The sequence below is a fragment of the Daktulosphaira vitifoliae genome, unplaced genomic scaffold, assembly GCF_025091365.1.
Source record: "Daktulosphaira vitifoliae isolate Bord-2020 unplaced genomic scaffold, ASM2509136v1 Scaffold_3, whole genome shotgun sequence".
NCBI classification, from domain to species: Eukaryota; Metazoa; Arthropoda; class Insecta; order Hemiptera; family Phylloxeridae; genus Daktulosphaira; species Daktulosphaira vitifoliae.
The window spans coordinates 35,425,788-35,442,343 of record NW_026099574.1 but is presented as its reverse complement, the minus strand read 5'-3'; the positions used below and the strand labels follow the sequence as shown (position 1 = coordinate 35,442,343).

Below are 16,556 nucleotides of genomic sequence, written 5' to 3'. Positions count from 1 at the left end.
TATGCAATAATTATTAATAATAAGCTTTTAATAGATGAAAAAACGATAAAACTACAAAACAACTACACTGTATACTTAACCGCTGTGTACTGCCACAATGTGATAACTATCCAATATTATAGAATTATCAGTGTTTTTATTTAAAGTAAACTAGGGTAAAAGTCCATACAAGTAAGAGTCCAATATTGAAATAATTTATTTTATTTTATTGTTATGAACCAATTTTATTTTAGTTGATAAATAACAAATTTTAGACCATTTTTCATGTTTTTTCAGACGTTTCAGAAATCATCGAGATTAAAATAAATACATTGTATAGATTATAAAAATTTGTTATACTTTTATGTTATAATTCAATCTTTAAGACTACTAATTTAAGTTTATAAAATTATTTTATAAGACTTGAATTTTATTATGACTGGATATAAAATATGTTATTTAATCAATCAAACAAATGACATTTCATTTTCGCACACAATTTTGTAATTTAATGAAAAAATGTTGATATGGGTTAAAAGTCTAACGTAGCTCATAAAGAATACAATTTAAAAATTATTACAATTAAATATTATGATATGTTATTGTAAAATTACTATATTCAATAACCTTGTCATTATTTTGTTACTTTTAGTAAAAAAATACCTGATTAAATTTAAGTTTAAATTAAATTAAATTAAGTTTTTTGTTTATTTATTTGCTCGCTAAAACAATCTCAATATTAACTGGTTTCTTACTCTAATAATTTTACTTTATAATATTGTTTTAGTTCATTACTCATTGAATAAGTTATTATCTCATTAATAATACTTAATAGGTTGTCTAGCTTAAAAAAAATAAATTTTTTTTGTAACTATCATCTTTGTAATATAAGTTATATGCAATAGAATAAAAAGTGCGCATTTATATCCCAGGTTATTTTACTGAGTAAAATTAGTTAATTAATTGCTGAAAATAGATATTTTCCGAAAATTTATATTTATCTAGATAATTATAAGCGTCGGGTAGTGGAGATAGGGAACTTAATCCTCTAGTTTACAATTTAGCTAGACAATGGTTTATAATATTTTTTAGACGACTTTTTTTTTTGTTAAAAAACTGATATAATCGTAAGGTGCCCCATAAAACATATCAAAAAGAATGCACCCTCTAAAAAAATGATATGACGTCACCGATCAAATCCATAAAATACATATTACTTATCTAGACATATTTTAGTAAATAAATAAAAATGTAAAAAAATGATTGTAATTTAACTTAATACATGAATTACTTATAACTTTAATATTAAAAGTGATGTGAAACAGTGTCACTTATTGTTTTTTTTTGTTTTCCTTTAATGACGGTTACATTGGTGCACTTTAGTTCAAAATTGTAGTCTTTACAAGAAATAAATTAAATTCTTTTAAATAACCATTCTTGTCCAATGTATTCTGTGATTTAAGTCTCAATACAAAATATTAAAGCCCGAACAAAATGTACTTTTGTAGAATTAAAGGTAAATAAATCCATAATAAAATGAATAATAAATCTACCCTGATACAAACTGATTCTTATCTATACCGCCAAAATTTATTTGATAACAATGTTTAGCTTTTCGGCAACAAGTATTCAATATTTTATAAGGAAACTATCAAACTAATTATGCCGTTATTAAACTTTTATTAATTAAAGAAAATTCCGGTACTTATTATAAAATCCCATGGTATTGTAATTTTTATAAAAGTATTTTAATTTAGAATGTGAGAACGTTTTTAGTTTTTTGATGTTTAATAATTCAGAAGTATTATTTTAATGATATACATATACAAGTATTGAAAGCTTATGAGAGATAATTGAAAAGGTAGAATTAATTTTATGTTAGCCATGGATGATGATACTACTTGTGACTTTATGGAAATAATTAAGGGTTATGGTACGGATTTCAACATGTCTACTGTAATGCAATGTGTTCAAGAGTTGAAAGCTTGGCAAGAATCCCAAAAAGAAATCTTGCAAGAAAGTGCTTCTGTAAAATCATCGAGAAATAATATCGAAGATGAATTACAAATATTTGATATAGCTGATGATGTACAAGGTGTCTGAAATAAAAATTTATTTCATTAAATCTTAATTTTATTTAGACTCTTATCGATTATTTTTTCTATATAGTTCAATTTTAAAAGATTTTTTAATTTATAGCTACTATAGAATTTATGTTATTAATGTTTAATAAACATAAATATATTATTTAATTAAAATTGTTTTCATTTTAACATTATTATTACTAATAATATTTTTTGTTTCTACAAGAAAAATCATTTGTGGTTGTTATTCACACTAGTAAAATTTTAAATTATAGTCTCTAGCTCTTAAGTATCAAAGAAAGCTTCAGACATTTTTTTTATTTTATTATTCCTGGATTTAATTATAATGTCTAATAATTTACATATTAAATATGTAAATGACAACATCAACAAGTGTTACCATCTTAAAATAAACTAATTTTGAGTTTTTTCTTTCTATTATACAATGGCTTAAACATTTCTAATATATTTAGTTTTTAATTAATATTATAAATTTTAAATAATACTAGCCACAAGTGATAAATTATCATTATTATTAATAAATGCGTTTGTTTTTTTAGAAAACCCAACAGATGATGAAATTTCTTCGTGTTATAGGATTGATGAAAAGTTATTAAATAACCTTAGATCATTTAAAATAAAAAATCAGAATGAGGATGATAATTTTTCTACAATATCTGAACTAGATGAAAATTTAATTATGAAATGTTCTGATTTTAGTAAAAGAAATTCTTCTCCTGTAAATATAAAATTAATCTGTTAAATTTTATAAAATAGTAATGTTTTGTTTTTTTAGAATCATTTTGCACGAGATGAATTAGTGATTTTATCGCCTAACAAAAATTTTGCTCAAACATGTAAAATTAGAACAGTAAATGATGATGAAAAAATGAATAGTGAAAAAGCTAAAGATTTAAAAGATAATTTTGAAGTTCAGAATAAAAATCCAAAACCTTTTTTAAAAAAAGGGGCAGGTTTAGCAAGATATGGTTTAAATTTTGAGGAAGTAAAAAATAAAAAAGGAAGATTAAAGTTTAGAAAGCCACAAATTATTCAAAAAGTAAAAATTCCAAAAAAAAAAACTAGTGAATCATATAAGACTTCTAAAACAAGTTTTAGTGAGTTTAATCATTAACTGTACTATTCAATTTCCATTCAATTTTCTCTTTGTATTTTAGATAATAAAGTAATGGAAAGTAATCGCTTGGATTTAAACAAAGTTATGGTTGAAACATGGAATAGATATGAACCTAAAGATGAGATTATTAATGAAGATTTTGAAATTGTTAGAGAACAAAAAGAGTTGCATGCTTTTGAAATATTAGAAGAACGAGCTAATGATTCAAATTTTAATGCAGCATCTCCTAGCGTTCATCAGCTTCTCCAAGGTACATCAAATTTCAACAGTAATAAAGAAGTACAAGTGACTGGTACTGCTCGTTCTCTTAATTTTAACCAAGTGAATACATCCACTCCTAATAGACAGTTAAAAGATTCTGATGATGAATATTCAGATTCTAGTCAAGAGTATGATCCATTAGATTTAATAGAAGTTAATAAAAAATGTATATATTCTGATGGTATTCAAAACACAAAAAGTACAAACAAAAATAATCAACCTCAATTGACTGAAGATGAAAAAAAATATTTAGACAATTTTACTTTATCTAAACCTGTAAAAAATGATTATAATTTTGAACAATCATTTGATACAGAAATATTGGCTAAAAGATTAGTGCAGTTAGAATCTGAAATTGAAACATTTCGGACAGAAAATGCTAAATTAGCTAAATTACAGCAGGACTTTGAAGTTGAAAGAAAAAAGTTCTTTAAAAGTAAAGATGATTTTTTAAAGAAAATTGATGAAGAAAAAAAAAATAATGAAGAAAAGTTAGCTGAAGAAAAAAAAAAATTTGCTAAAGAGAAAGCTATTTTTGAAAAAAACTCTAGAGAGTTAAAAAATAGACCTACTAGACAAGAAAGAGAAGAAATCAAAACACTAAAAGAACAGGTTGAAATTTTTCTAATGTATTCTTTATTGTTTAGTTAAATTGTTATTAAGTTCTTATATATATTTTCTTTTTAGTTGGCAGAACTAAAAGAAGAATTAAATAAAAAAGAATCTCGTTGGGCAGCAGGTCAAGCTCGATTGAGAAACCAAATGAAAGTTTTAGAAAACGCTAATACTGCTCTTAAAAATGAGCTAGAACTAGTGAGAAAAGCATCATTAAATAAAAAAGTAAGCTATGTTTTACTTATAAATTAAATTTATTTCAGTTGTTTTACACACATGTAATATTCATAGTTTTATAGCTTATAAAAACTTAAATTAATATCATATTTTTAAATTAAAATAATATACTTAAACTATTTTACTATTTATGAATACATTTTATTTTTTCTCTATTTTTTACAAATTGTTTGTGTTTCATAACAACTAAATAAAACTGCTTTTATTTACATAGATTATATGATTTATAATAACTTATTTACGTTTTAATAATATAGACTTATAATTTAGAATAAATTAGATTCATGGATCTGATAAATCACTAACTTTTATTTTAAGTGTTATTTTTAATGTTTATTTCTATTTTTCAGGTAACCTTTAAATCTTCTATAGAAAAACAAGCTATGAGAAATACAAAAATTCTTCATAATGTAAATAATGAAATTAGTAAACTTACACTAGATGATGTTTCATCGATGGTTGATCCTAGGTCAAAAAAAGTACCTCCATCAATTCTAAGAAAACCATCCATAAAATTAACTGAATCTTACGAATCATCTGAAGATAATTCCTCTAATAGCAGTCAATCAAATGAAAATATATTGACTGGAAACAGTGATAATTTGACTAAAATTGATGATTATAATAGTGATTCTGGAGTTATACGTGAGACAGTGCTTGATGACGGGCGTAAAGAGATATTATATTCAAATGGTAATTTCAAAAAAATATCTGCTGATGGCAAGACTATTAAAACTATTTATTACAATGGCGATGTAAAAGAAACAAATGAAAGTTCTGAGCGTTATTACTTTTCTGAAAATAAAACCTATCATACAACGTTTAATGATGGTCTTGAAATAATTGAATTTCCTAAGTGAGTATTAAACAATTTTAAATAATGTTAAATATTTTTACATTTTTTGTTTTTTTGTATCATATAAGTGGACAAATTGAAAAACATTATATAAATGGCACAATAGAAATTGAATATGTGGATGGTAAAAAACATACTATTTATCCGGATGGTAAAGAAATATGGAATTATTTAGATGGTTCATGTTTAACTATAAATTCAAATGGGTGTCGTGAATTAGTATTTCAGAATGGACAACGAGAAATACATACCAATGAGTATAAAGTAAGTTCAAGCTATATTAATGTTTTTTATAATATAACTTAAAAAATTATTGCATTGTTATAGAAGAGAATATTTCCTGATGGCACGACTAAAATTATTTATTCAGATGGATCACAAGAGACTAAATACTCAGATGGTAGGATCCGTAAAAAAGATAAAGATGGCAACTTAACTTTGGATTTTAGCGCTGCTCCTTAAAGTATATCATTTTATAAAATTTAATTGATTGAATTTTTATGTAATTTTATGTTATTATGAACATTTATTTTATAAAAGAGTTGTATTATTTTATTTTAAGTATTATATTAATTATTTAATGCTGTTCTAATGTAATACATTTTTATTTTATTATTATTTTTATATAGGTGTTAAGGTGTATGTAAGTAAGGAAACAGGTCAATTGTTACAAACAATGAGAACAATAGAAACCCATATCCTTACTTACTAAACACTCTGTAAAAGAAAACTGAGCATCACTGATTAAAATTTGGAGGCTTAATCAGTACAATATGTTTGACTGACTACCTCAATTAATATGGTGTATATTAATAGTAGATATCTTGTTATATCTTTTACTTACTGACTTATAATGAAATATTTTTCATTTTGTGAGTTTTTAAGAGTATAATTTGCACCTTAAATTTGATTGTCATGATAAGAACAAGCCCTTGTGTTAATAAGTTAAAATAATTTTAATTTAATTAAGTTGGATTTAATTAATTTTTCAAACTCATTAATTTTTTGGAAGATTTTAATTGGCCTAGTTCCTTTTAATCAGAATAATTTTTAGTACAATACAACTATATAAAATTAAAGTTAAATAAAACAAAATGATGTGTTTGGTAATGTTTAATTTAAATGAAAAAAATAAATTTTTCTACTTAAGTAACAAGGGCGGACTGGGAGGCCAAAGACCCAGGGCACAATAATTGTTGAGGTCCAGTTCGTTACAAAAAATATTTGCATTACTTAATAAAAAGAAATGATCAATAAAAAAAAAATCTCAAAAATCAACTTAACATTTTTTTACAATTGAAATACACCTAATCATAGCGGCTCTCATTGTTCTGTAAATAGCGGCCCAAGGCATAATCGCCCCCGTGGCTAGTCTACCCCAGCTGACTATTAGAATTTACTTTCATTAATTATTCTTTTTCATATTTTGCACTTTGATGCGTAACTGAATATTTTTGACGTTTAACAATGTACGTCAAAAAAACAAAACGTTTTTATGTGAATCCATCAGCGTTGTAATTTTGACAAATTCCTACAATTTCGGTATTAAAATGAAATATCCCAAAAAATTACAGTTATTGTACTATTTGTATACACTTATTAAAACAAAAATAATTTTAATTTTAAATGTTACATTTAAAAAAATTCTATGTAAGAAAAAAGTCTCATTTGCCTTTTTTTTTTAAATTGCTTATAGTAATGATTTTTCGACCCTTTTAACGTTTAATGTAAAAATGTAGTAACAATAAACCCTTGATGGAAAAATGATTAATAAGTTTTAATATTAAAAACATTTAACAAAAAAATTTTATAACATCAAAAAAAAATGTAATCTAATTTCTGAATTAAACCAAAGGTTTATAGAAAAGCAGCATATTCACCATTCAAAATAAATATATATATAAATAGTATTTAAATACATTAGATTTAAAAAAAGAAACGGGGCTTCATCAGTATATTAACTACGTATCCCTACTATTCAGTCTTTTCACAGACTAAATGAAAATATATTTTTATATAATCAGTGCCCTTATTGTACATTTATTATTACTATACGTAAGCATAAAAATATTTAGTCGTTATAGGGAAATAAACTTTAACCATATCTTTGATACTAGTTAAAATAAAATGCTTAATTGTAAAGAATACAATTAAAATGGGTATCTCTTGTTTATGTATTCAGAATAATTAAAACAAAAATTGTATTTGCAGTTATATTTATATAATTTAGCAGTTTATATATAAGTGGCGTAATTATATAAAATAACAGGGGGTGCTAAAACTGCTTAAGAATTACTAAGTCGTATAGGCTACACCTTACAAAAATAAAGATTGCTGTATTAGTGATGACGGTATATAGATTTCTATAAACCCAGTACAATTGTGGTTGATTGGTAGCTTAATATTGAAATATAAGTTTACCTAAAATAACGATTTTATTTGGAAAAAAAATGTACATAGAAAAAAACTGATACAAATCTTTATAAATAAAAAGACTTAGTTGAATTATAGGTATTGAAATTTAAGGAAGGTACTTAAGACTAGCACCCTCAGTAGTTGCATAACTGACTAAGTAATAACTGCAAAAAATATTTAAAATACTAAATTCATGTTCTTTAAATAATTGTAAGAAAAACTTAAAAAAAAAATACACTAAATTATTTATCAGTGACAAAATAAATTATTTATTAACAAAACAAATCACATATTATATAAAACTTCACAATATTTTTAAAACCACTCTCCAGTTAGTATATATTACAAATTAATTCACTTTTTTTTAAACTAATTTATACCAAAAGCATAAAAGTTCTCAAACCTAATATGTATTTAAGTTATAACATATAGTTTTTCTAAATATTTGAAGTAATTAAGTTAAAATAAAAATATTAATCATCCTTCTTTGACTCTTTTTCAACAGTCTTTTGTAATTTTTCATGTTCACCTAAAAGTCTATCATATTCTTTAGAAACTGATTCGGCTTGGCTTTTTATGGCATCTCTATCAGCTTTAATAGATTCTAGTTCTTCTTTTAATTTTTTTAATTCTTTTGACTCTCCATCTCCATTATCTTTTTTGGACATTAACGATTTAGCTGCATCACTGGCACTTTTTGCTTGTTTTAAGGATGCTTCACTCTGTGCTAATAATGATGCTTGTAATGTCATTAAAGCAATAAAACGTTTTATCACAAAACTCAGAAAAAGGGCAATTCCACTAATGTAGAAATTTCGTTGTGCTCGAAACAATCGCATATTAGCTTGCATTTCATGATCAAGATGTTGATGAGCATCAGTTAATTCTGGATTAGAATATTTACGCATTTCACGTATAGAGTCTAATAAGAAAAGAACAAGAACAAATAGTAAAAATGTGAAATACCATTGAGCCTGAGCACTCAAAGCCTGATAAAACCGTGACCGGAATAACTTATTCCAACGTTGAGCTGACATATATGGAATCATGAAGAGTAATAAAACTCCTACCTCGAAGTACAAAAATGTTGCAATTATTGTCCATTGAAGGCTCATGATGATAAAATTTAAATGAACAATTCAGACTTGAACGAGATGAAATTGAATAGATATTTTGTGGTAAGAACTATATCATTAACTTTAATTAATTTAGAAATAAAATTTCAGTAATATTTCACTTTTGATTTCAACTGCTTAAATGTTTACATGAGACAATAGCAGTTATTTAATAATGAATACTTAACACCGACCGTCAATTGAATAATATGTTTAACATAAAATAACCACGTATAATTTATAACCATAGATTAGATTTTATTTAATCTGTGTTATAACCAAGTGCATTCAAAATGATTAGATCCAATCAGCATTCGATAAAATTAAGTTTTTTGATAATTTGATAACAGGTATGAGTGACTCACTTGGTTATAACCATAGCCATGTGAAACTTTCGTATTATCCGTCTCATCTATAGTAAAAAGTCTAATCCTCATTAAACCACAAATTATCTAAAAATATATAAATTTTCATCTAGTCTGTGATAATACTAATAAACTGTAATAGTAAACCCAACCAAACCAAACCCAACACGATAAGATAAATATACTTTTTACTATAGTCTTTCATCTATTATGTAATTATATTTCTGACTAATCTATAATATGATGTTTCAAGCAAAATGTCAAAGTATATCTTAATTCTTTCACTTAAAAGTTTAGATCTGCTCAGTTTTTACCGTAGATACTAAATGTAATTATAAGTTTTACTATGTCCCCAATAAATTTCAAGTAGTGCTTAGGCACGTTCGGTACGCTCCATGCAACCTATATGTATGTAAACATAGGCGTTATATCACTATAAAATTTATATAATTTTATTTCGACATACTAATTAATAAAGCTACACAAAAAAAAAAAACATTATTATTACTAAATTGAAATTATTTTTAAAAATAGTTCTATTGTTAGTGAAAAGTAGCAAGTTTTTGATCCACATTTTAATAGAAACTTAGTTATACTATTTCAACAGTTTTTAATTCAACAAATAGTTACTTTTTCTATTTTGTAATACAAATATTTCATTTGCACATAATTTAGATTATATTAATAGGGTCTAGTGGGGCAAATGTAAATTGATTATTCCACTTAAAATATTCAATAGATTTAATTTTAAATAAAACAATCCTCAATTATATAGTTGCTTTTAAAAGTATAAATAAAAAATAAACATTTGTATATCTCATTTTAAAAATATATTTTAATTTACCTCACTTTTTTACATTTATCCTATTTAATCCTATATAAATAAATAAATAAATTTATATATATATTTTTCATATATAATTTACAAAAATTTAATAGTTAACAATTCTAAAAAGTATGAAAACAAAGATCACAGTTCATTTGTTTAAAAACCAGTTTCCCAGTCTATATTTTGTTGTTGGTCTCTTAGCGTGTAACATATTATCTTGTCCCCAGGACTAAGCCTAATACTAGTGTCTTCTAGTCGAAGACCACATTCCATGTTTGTTTTTACTGCAGCTACTTCATCTTTCAAATGTCGCATTGATGATAATTTACCTAGAATAAATACAGAATTAAACTCATAATGTATTATTTTCTTAATACTATCATTAAAAGAATTACAAACCACGATAGACTACAGTGTCAGGGTTTCTAATAACTTTAAACAGAGCATTTTTTCTTAAAGTCCCACTAGTACATCTACAACCTGCAACAGGAACTTTTTTCTTATTTTCATTTATTAGAAATTCTTGTAACACATCAGCTTCGCCTATTGAGTAAGAATTTATTTTATTATTTTATCCTTGGGATTACATTATGTACACACAGTGTACTAAAATAATAAACAAAACTTCTTGGTAAAATAAAGTTTCCCTCAAAAATGAGTAACTGTTAAGTTTATTGAAATAATGATATGACACTGCAAGAGAAGGAAGATTACTGTATTGTTAATAAAATAATTCACAGTGTTTTTTTAAATTTTTTATAATTTAAGGTTCTCAATACATTTTTTATTATTTAAATTAATATAAATGTATATTTTTATGATTCATTAACAATAAAAATAGTATTTAAAAAGATATTTAACTTATATCAACATCTTGTTAGATATACCAAAGAAATGATTTCTAAATATGTTTAGTAATGGAAGTATCAAAATAAAATATTTTACTTTAACTTATTAAACTAAATAATTAATAAATACCTTGTACATCTTCCACACTAATTGGAGGTAAACAATTGTTTATTTCTTCTTTAATATCATCAATTAACTTATAGATAATGTTATGTTGTTTAATAGTGATACCCGTCTGTTTTGCTATTTCAAATGCATCCCTCAATGTTTCAACATTAAATGCATAAATTATAGCTAAAAGTGTGAACATTTAAAAATATTACTACTGTCTTATAAACATTTAGAAAAAATACCTTTAAAAGCATCAGCATATTCTATATCATTTATACTAACATTACCAATTCCATAATGAACAATGTCAAGTTTACATAAATTACTTTCATAAGTATCTAATACATCTAAAATTGCTTCTACAGATCCTATGACATCACCTTAAACAATAGAATAAGAATTAAAATTTTAAACTTAATCAAATAAATCTACTCACCTTTAATAATAATACTTAGGTAAATATCTTCTTTATTATTATTTTTTTTATTTTCTATCTGTTTTTCTTGATACATAGTACTAAATTTTCTTCTTCTGTAAATTCCAGATTTTCTTTTTTCTTCAAGGTGAGTTTTGTAATCCTAAAAATAATATAAAAATATTATCTTGTATAACTTTTATTTAATATTTACTTTATTATGTTCTTCTATTTTAGATTGTATTTGAATACTGTCCTCCTTTTGTTTTTCTTCAATTGTCTTTTGAATTCTATATTCAACTACTTCACGTGCTCGTTTCTAAATAAAGATTAATTATCTTTAATAAATAATTTTAACATGTTTGAAAAAAATTGACAATTAGAAATAATTGTTTTGATTTTAAATATGTTCATTAATTGTTTTTCTATACTTATTTACTTTTATTTCATACTCTGTTACACTCAAAAAACAAAACTAAACAATATTTTTTAATTTTTTATTGTAGTTGAAATATTTCAATATTATTACCTCACAGGAAACTTGTAAAAATTCTTGGCCAGATTGTGGTAAATCTCGCCATCCTAGAATTTGAACTGCATCTGATGGATTTCCTTCTTGAATTACTTTATTTGTGTGATCTAACATAGCTCTAACTTTTCCCCATGTAGTACCAGCCACAAGTATACTATGATTTAGAAGTTTACCACGCTGAATAAGAACTGTAGCAATTTTCCTAAAGATGAAACAACAAAAAAATAAACATCAAATAAAAATCTAACAAATTTTAGTGAAAACTAAACTAACTTTTTCTTTAATTAAAATAATAAAAAATAAAAATTACAGTTTCATACACTATATATTTTATATGAAAAGTTATAATAATGTAAAATCAATATAATAATAAAATACTATAGAGATGAACCATATCAGTTTAAATATAATATTCTCTAGTCTTTGATTTTAAATGAATATTACTAAGATAATATATTTTTTCTTGAATATGTATCACATACAATAAACAGTTTATGTGAGAAATATTTGATGAATAAATAATTTTATACTTGAATTTAATTATTTGAGAATCTATTTTTTCATTAATTAAATTTCAGAAGTATTCATATAAATTTTAATAGTTTTGAAGTGTTAAAAAAGTATAACTAACCCTCTACTATAATCAACTTTTGATTCTATAATGACACCTTCAGCTGGAGGATTAGGATCAGCACGAAGATCCAAAATTTCTGCTTGGGTTAAAATAGATTCAATTAAGTTGTCAAAATTTGTTCCATGTAAAGCAGATATGGGTACTACTTGAACACTTCCACCAAATTCTTCTAGATCAAGTCCCCCTTGAGTTTGTAGCATTTTCTTACAACGTTCCTTTGTAATTTAAAATAAGTGAATATTTTATTATATACATTTATAAAATATACCTACTATATTAGCCGTTGGCTTGTCTATTTTATTAATCGCTACTATAATAGGCACTAAAATGAAAAATAAATAAATTTAATTTTGGATAATAATTATATGTAGAGTGATAGTTTAACTATGATTAATGCAATATCATTAACACATACTTGCATAATGTATTTTTTTTTTCCAAAAATTTATAATAACTATAATTTTTAAAAATAAAATTTTGTTCTGCCCCTTAAAAGTTTAATAATTTAAGTTTTTTTAATAGTAATTAACGACCATTGAAAGACTCATTTAAAAAGTTTAAATTGATAAAATGTTATGGCGGGAGAATAGAATAAAAATAATTTTTTTAAATTACAGTGTATAGCATATTATACATTTTTGAAAAAAATGTGTTATGTTATATATTTTTAAAAATATTGCACAAGTCATAGTTAAACAATCATCTTATATTATAAATTGATTAAATGTCAAGTCTATTGGGGAGTAGAATTAATATTTAAAATTAGTATATAAAAGTTATATAAATATGAACACATCTTAAAAACATTATTACTTTTTAACAGATTGTTAAATTTTTAACCAAGAACCATAAAAATTCTTTTTAATTTTTATTTCATTAAAATGTAATATTTTACCTTTAGCATTCTTCGCCATTCTTATAGATTCTATAGTTTGTTCCATTACACCATCATCAGCAGCAACTACTAATACTACAATATCTGTAACTTGAGCACCCCGACTTCTAATTGTAGCAAAAGCAGCATGCCCAGGTGTATCCAAAAAAGTTATTTTTTTTCCATTCTCTAATATAACTAAAATACAATATCATACATTATTAATGAAAAATTTTAAGTTATCAAATATTCGTTTGATTTTCATAACTTGTATTTATACTAAAAATACCTGGAAAAGCTCCAATATGCTGAGTAATGGCACCAAATTCAGATTTTGCAATAGAAGAATTTCTCAGTTTATCTAATAAAGTAGTTTTTCCATGATCTACATGACCCATTATTGTGACAACAGGATGTCTGCATATTGTAGAGGTGTATGAAGCTGGAGGTCTATATTAAATTTAAGTTCCAAATTTAAAAATGATTGATAATACTGATACATATGAAGAAAAATATCAAATGCATTAGAGATTCAGCGCAGTGGAGTTGAGACATATTTTACATTAGTGTTGATTGATATCTGACTGCAATTAAAGTCAATGTCATAAAATACTTTGTTGCACTTCAAAAAAATATAATTGTTTAAATAAAAAAAAAAGTATCATTTCCACTAAAAACTGCATGGTTCTCAAATAAAAGTCAATTACTCATAGAAGACAAGACCTCGGAACATATTTCTTTAATCCTATTGCACAGTAAAAAATTGTTCATTTTAATTAGTTTAGAATGATGTAGATATTCTTTTACAATATTCTTGCATTATAAAAGAATAATGATCTATATAAATATCAATGATAAAAATCAATCCAGTATGAGTTGATCAATTTGATTAACTAACACAGCAGAGAAAAACCAATATATTGTCAGCTACACATCCATAGGTCTAAATGAGGGATGCTTTGTCTACTTATCATCCCTAGTATAACATTGAGATCCTAAGTAGTTTTCATCATATTTTAAAATTTTGTAAGGAAAATAAAAATAATTCTTTATATTATAGTGTAAAAAATTGCTATTTTTTTTTTAATATGATGTGGAAAGTTTTTTGGTATTTGAAACTTGAGCACTCCCATGTTCAAAATACTATATATGCCTATGTATACATCAAAGCTAATATATAACTTGACTAACTTATTTGTTTAATAATAAAATTAAATATAAAAAAGTAATCATAAAATGATTTATAATGCTAATTTTACCTTTTAAAAGCATCTTTAGGTTGATAATCTCTTGACTTGATTATCGTGTTAGGATTAGACACCATTCTACATTTATATCCACATTTTTTTACAACTTGTCGAAGTAAAGATAAGTTTTCAAACCTACTTTCAGGTTTTGAATAAATTTCAGAGTCCTCTACATACTCCATGATATCCAATACATTATCTAAAAAATATTGCATTGGTAGCAATTATAAATTTTAAAAAAATATATTACTTGATTTTTTTAACATAACAGTAATATAAGTGATTGTCTGAAAAATTGTGTATTCAGACATAGTATAATTTGATACTTGTAAACCAAATTTATAGATTATCATTATCAATAGTAAATAAAAATGTATATATAATTCTTGAAATTAAATAAAAATATTAGATTTATTTAAACTTGGATTTAATTAAAATTTTTAGTAAAACTATTTCTAACCAATTGGTATTCCAGTAGCTTTTGCTAGATCAGATATAGTCATATATTTCCAAATATCGATAACTTTATTTTCCTTTGGTTTAATTTCAAAAATGTGTGGTGTAACTAATTTCTAAAATAGATAAATTAAATTATTGGATTTAATAACCAAAAAATTACCATAAATAAAATAAAATAAAACTTTTAATATTTATTTGTAACATGGATACATACTTTTTCCTCCTTAGTTTTACGCTTTTTTCTTAATATTAATGATGAACATATGTTAGCTTTGAAAAAATTACAGTTATATACTCGTAACTCAGAAACTTTAACTGCTTTACCAATTCTAAAAATAAAGTGTATATAAAATATTTAGATTGAATAAGTAAAAAAAAACTATAACTGAAATATTGGATTTATTTGAAATATTATAAATGAAATTCATTAATGCATTGATAATAAAACTTATTTTGACTTACACATTAAAATTAAATTTTTTAACTGAATTTAACATTTTTTTTATTTGTAAGAATTTAAATGATTTATTTGATACTATTTTTTGTGAATGTTAAACATATTTTATGATTAGCTATTTCTTTATCATCTATTTTATTTATATTAATAATTCATGTATATTAAATAATTCATAAAAATGCATTTTATTCCATAAAATACACTAAATAGAACTTTTGGACAATTCCTCATGTTTTTGTAAAAATTTTATCTGATAACTAATCGTGTAACCCTCTTGTTATCATTTCACGATAATAATTAGTTTTATCAAAATTAAATTGGGGTACTACCATTACCATAAAACAACTATTGTTTTTATGCCATTACTACAACAAGTAAATATTACACATTTTTACATGAATTATTATTATACATTTAAATTATTAACGTATAACATTTATGTAAATATACAAATTAAAATTTTGTTTATTTTTATAAACCATAGCGAATCAAGTTTATTGTAAAAAAATTATTTTATAATAAAAAATTATATTAATTCATAAGTAATAATATAAAACTGATTATCGACCAATCCAAATTTTATTTAAATTATTCTTCATTTAATAATAAAAAAATAACAATAGGTTGCCATTTAACTCCGAAAGTACTTCTAAAATCTAATCTTAGAAATATTTTTTTCTTACAATAATCTTAATTATTATAATGATTTATATTATTAAAAAAAATTTAATTTGTAAATTTTTGGAAAAATTATTATTTAGGGAAAATATGGGGGTATCATTTTTAAAAATCAATTTAGTATTTTTATGACATTTTTCGAATATTTTGTGAACAGTATATCTACCATTAGTTTGAATATTCTCATTGTCTTCGACGTAAATATATAAATCTAATACATAAATATAGACTGCTTACTTATTTTTAGTTTCAAAGTCTCTCTATGTAAAGTTTGAGACCTTAGTGTTAGATTTAAAAACAGATTTCTATTATTTAGATACTTAATTAGTTTGGACAATACGTCTTTCAATGTGATTATTATATCATAAGCTACTCAATTTATGCTAAAATAATAATTTTTTATACT

At 23.7% G+C, this 16,556-nt stretch overlaps 3 protein-coding genes across 6 annotated transcripts; 1 reads left to right on the top strand and 2 right to left on the bottom strand.

Annotated features, from left to right (window-relative positions):
• The first annotated feature begins 1,313 nt into the window (after nt 1-1,313).
• Nucleotides 1,314-5,752, top strand: LOC126900347 (centromere protein J). Of its 3 annotated transcripts, XM_050676002.1 has the most exons (9): nt 1,582-1,840; nt 1,906-2,074; nt 2,624-2,802; nt 2,860-3,181; nt 3,242-4,074; nt 4,150-4,302; nt 4,665-5,170; nt 5,239-5,434; nt 5,498-5,752. In XM_050676002.1, the coding sequence occupies exons 2-9, from the start codon at nt 1,927-1,929 to the stop codon at nt 5,630-5,632; spliced, it is 2,472 nt and encodes an 823-aa protein (XP_050531959.1). In that variant the 5' UTR covers nt 1,582-1,840; nt 1,906-1,926; the 3' UTR covers nt 5,633-5,752. The 3 variants fall into 3 exon arrangements, with proteins under 3 accessions (XP_050531960.1, XP_050531959.1, XP_050531958.1); XM_050676003.1 differs by lacking the exons at nt 1,582-1,840; nt 1,906-2,074 and adding an exon at nt 1,314-1,495; XM_050676001.1 differs by having other exon boundaries at nt 1,582-2,074.
• A 2,075-nt stretch (nt 5,753-7,827) lies between these two features.
• On the bottom strand, nt 7,828-8,972 carry LOC126901244 (B-cell receptor-associated protein 31). The gene has a single exon (XM_050677601.1). It carries the CDS (start codon nt 8,698-8,700, stop codon nt 8,059-8,061), a length of 642 nt encoding a protein of 213 aa, XP_050533558.1. The 5' UTR covers nt 8,701-8,972; the 3' UTR covers nt 7,828-8,058.
• A 914-nt stretch (nt 8,973-9,886) lies between these two features.
• LOC126900483 (translation initiation factor IF-2, mitochondrial) lies at nt 9,887-15,681 on the bottom strand. 2 transcript variants are annotated; one of them, XM_050676220.1, is made up of 15 exons: nt 15,478-15,681; nt 15,230-15,344; nt 15,017-15,128; nt 14,569-14,755; nt 13,599-13,759; nt 13,331-13,507; nt 12,708-12,757; nt 12,433-12,650; nt 11,799-12,003; nt 11,484-11,588; nt 11,291-11,432; nt 11,097-11,234; nt 10,873-11,037; nt 10,294-10,374; nt 9,887-10,223 (listed from the first exon to the last, which is right to left on the bottom strand). In XM_050676220.1, the coding sequence occupies exons 1-15, from the start codon at nt 15,510-15,512 to the stop codon at nt 10,051-10,053; spliced, it is 2,064 nt and encodes a 687-aa protein (XP_050532177.1). In that variant the 5' UTR covers nt 15,513-15,681; the 3' UTR covers nt 9,887-10,050. The 2 variants fall into 2 exon arrangements, with proteins under 2 accessions (XP_050532177.1, XP_050532176.1); XM_050676219.1 differs by having other exon boundaries at nt 10,294-10,437; nt 15,478-15,678.
• Nucleotides 15,682-16,556: the final 875 nt, after the last annotated feature.

Bases quoted from the DNA above. Each gene is read 5' to 3' on its own strand.
- LOC126900347 (XM_050676001.1), top strand. From the start codon at position 1,855: ATGTTAGCCATGGATGATGATACTACTTGTGACTTTATGGAAATAATT. The intron at 4,075-4,149 runs GTTGAAATTTTT...TTTTCTTTTTAG, and splicing joins TCAAAACACTAAAAGAACAG to TTGGCAGAACTAAAAGAAGA. The intron at 5,435-5,497 runs GTAAGTTCAAGC...GCATTGTTATAG, and splicing joins TACATACCAATGAGTATAAA to AAGAGAATATTTCCTGATGG.
- LOC126901244 (XM_050677601.1), bottom strand. From the start codon at position 8,700: ATGAGCCTTCAATGGACAATAATTGCAACATTTTTGTACTTCGAGGTA.
- LOC126900483 (XM_050676219.1), bottom strand. From the start codon at position 15,512: ATGTTAAATTCAGTTAAAAAATTTAATTTTAATGT. The intron at 10,438-10,872 runs GTATTTATTAAT...CTTACTCAATAG, and splicing joins TAGTGTGGAAGATGTACAAG to GCGAAGCTGATGTGTTACAA. The intron at 10,224-10,293 runs GTTTGTAATTCT...TATTTATTCTAG, and splicing joins TGACACTGTAGTCTATCGTG to GTAAATTATCATCAATGCGA.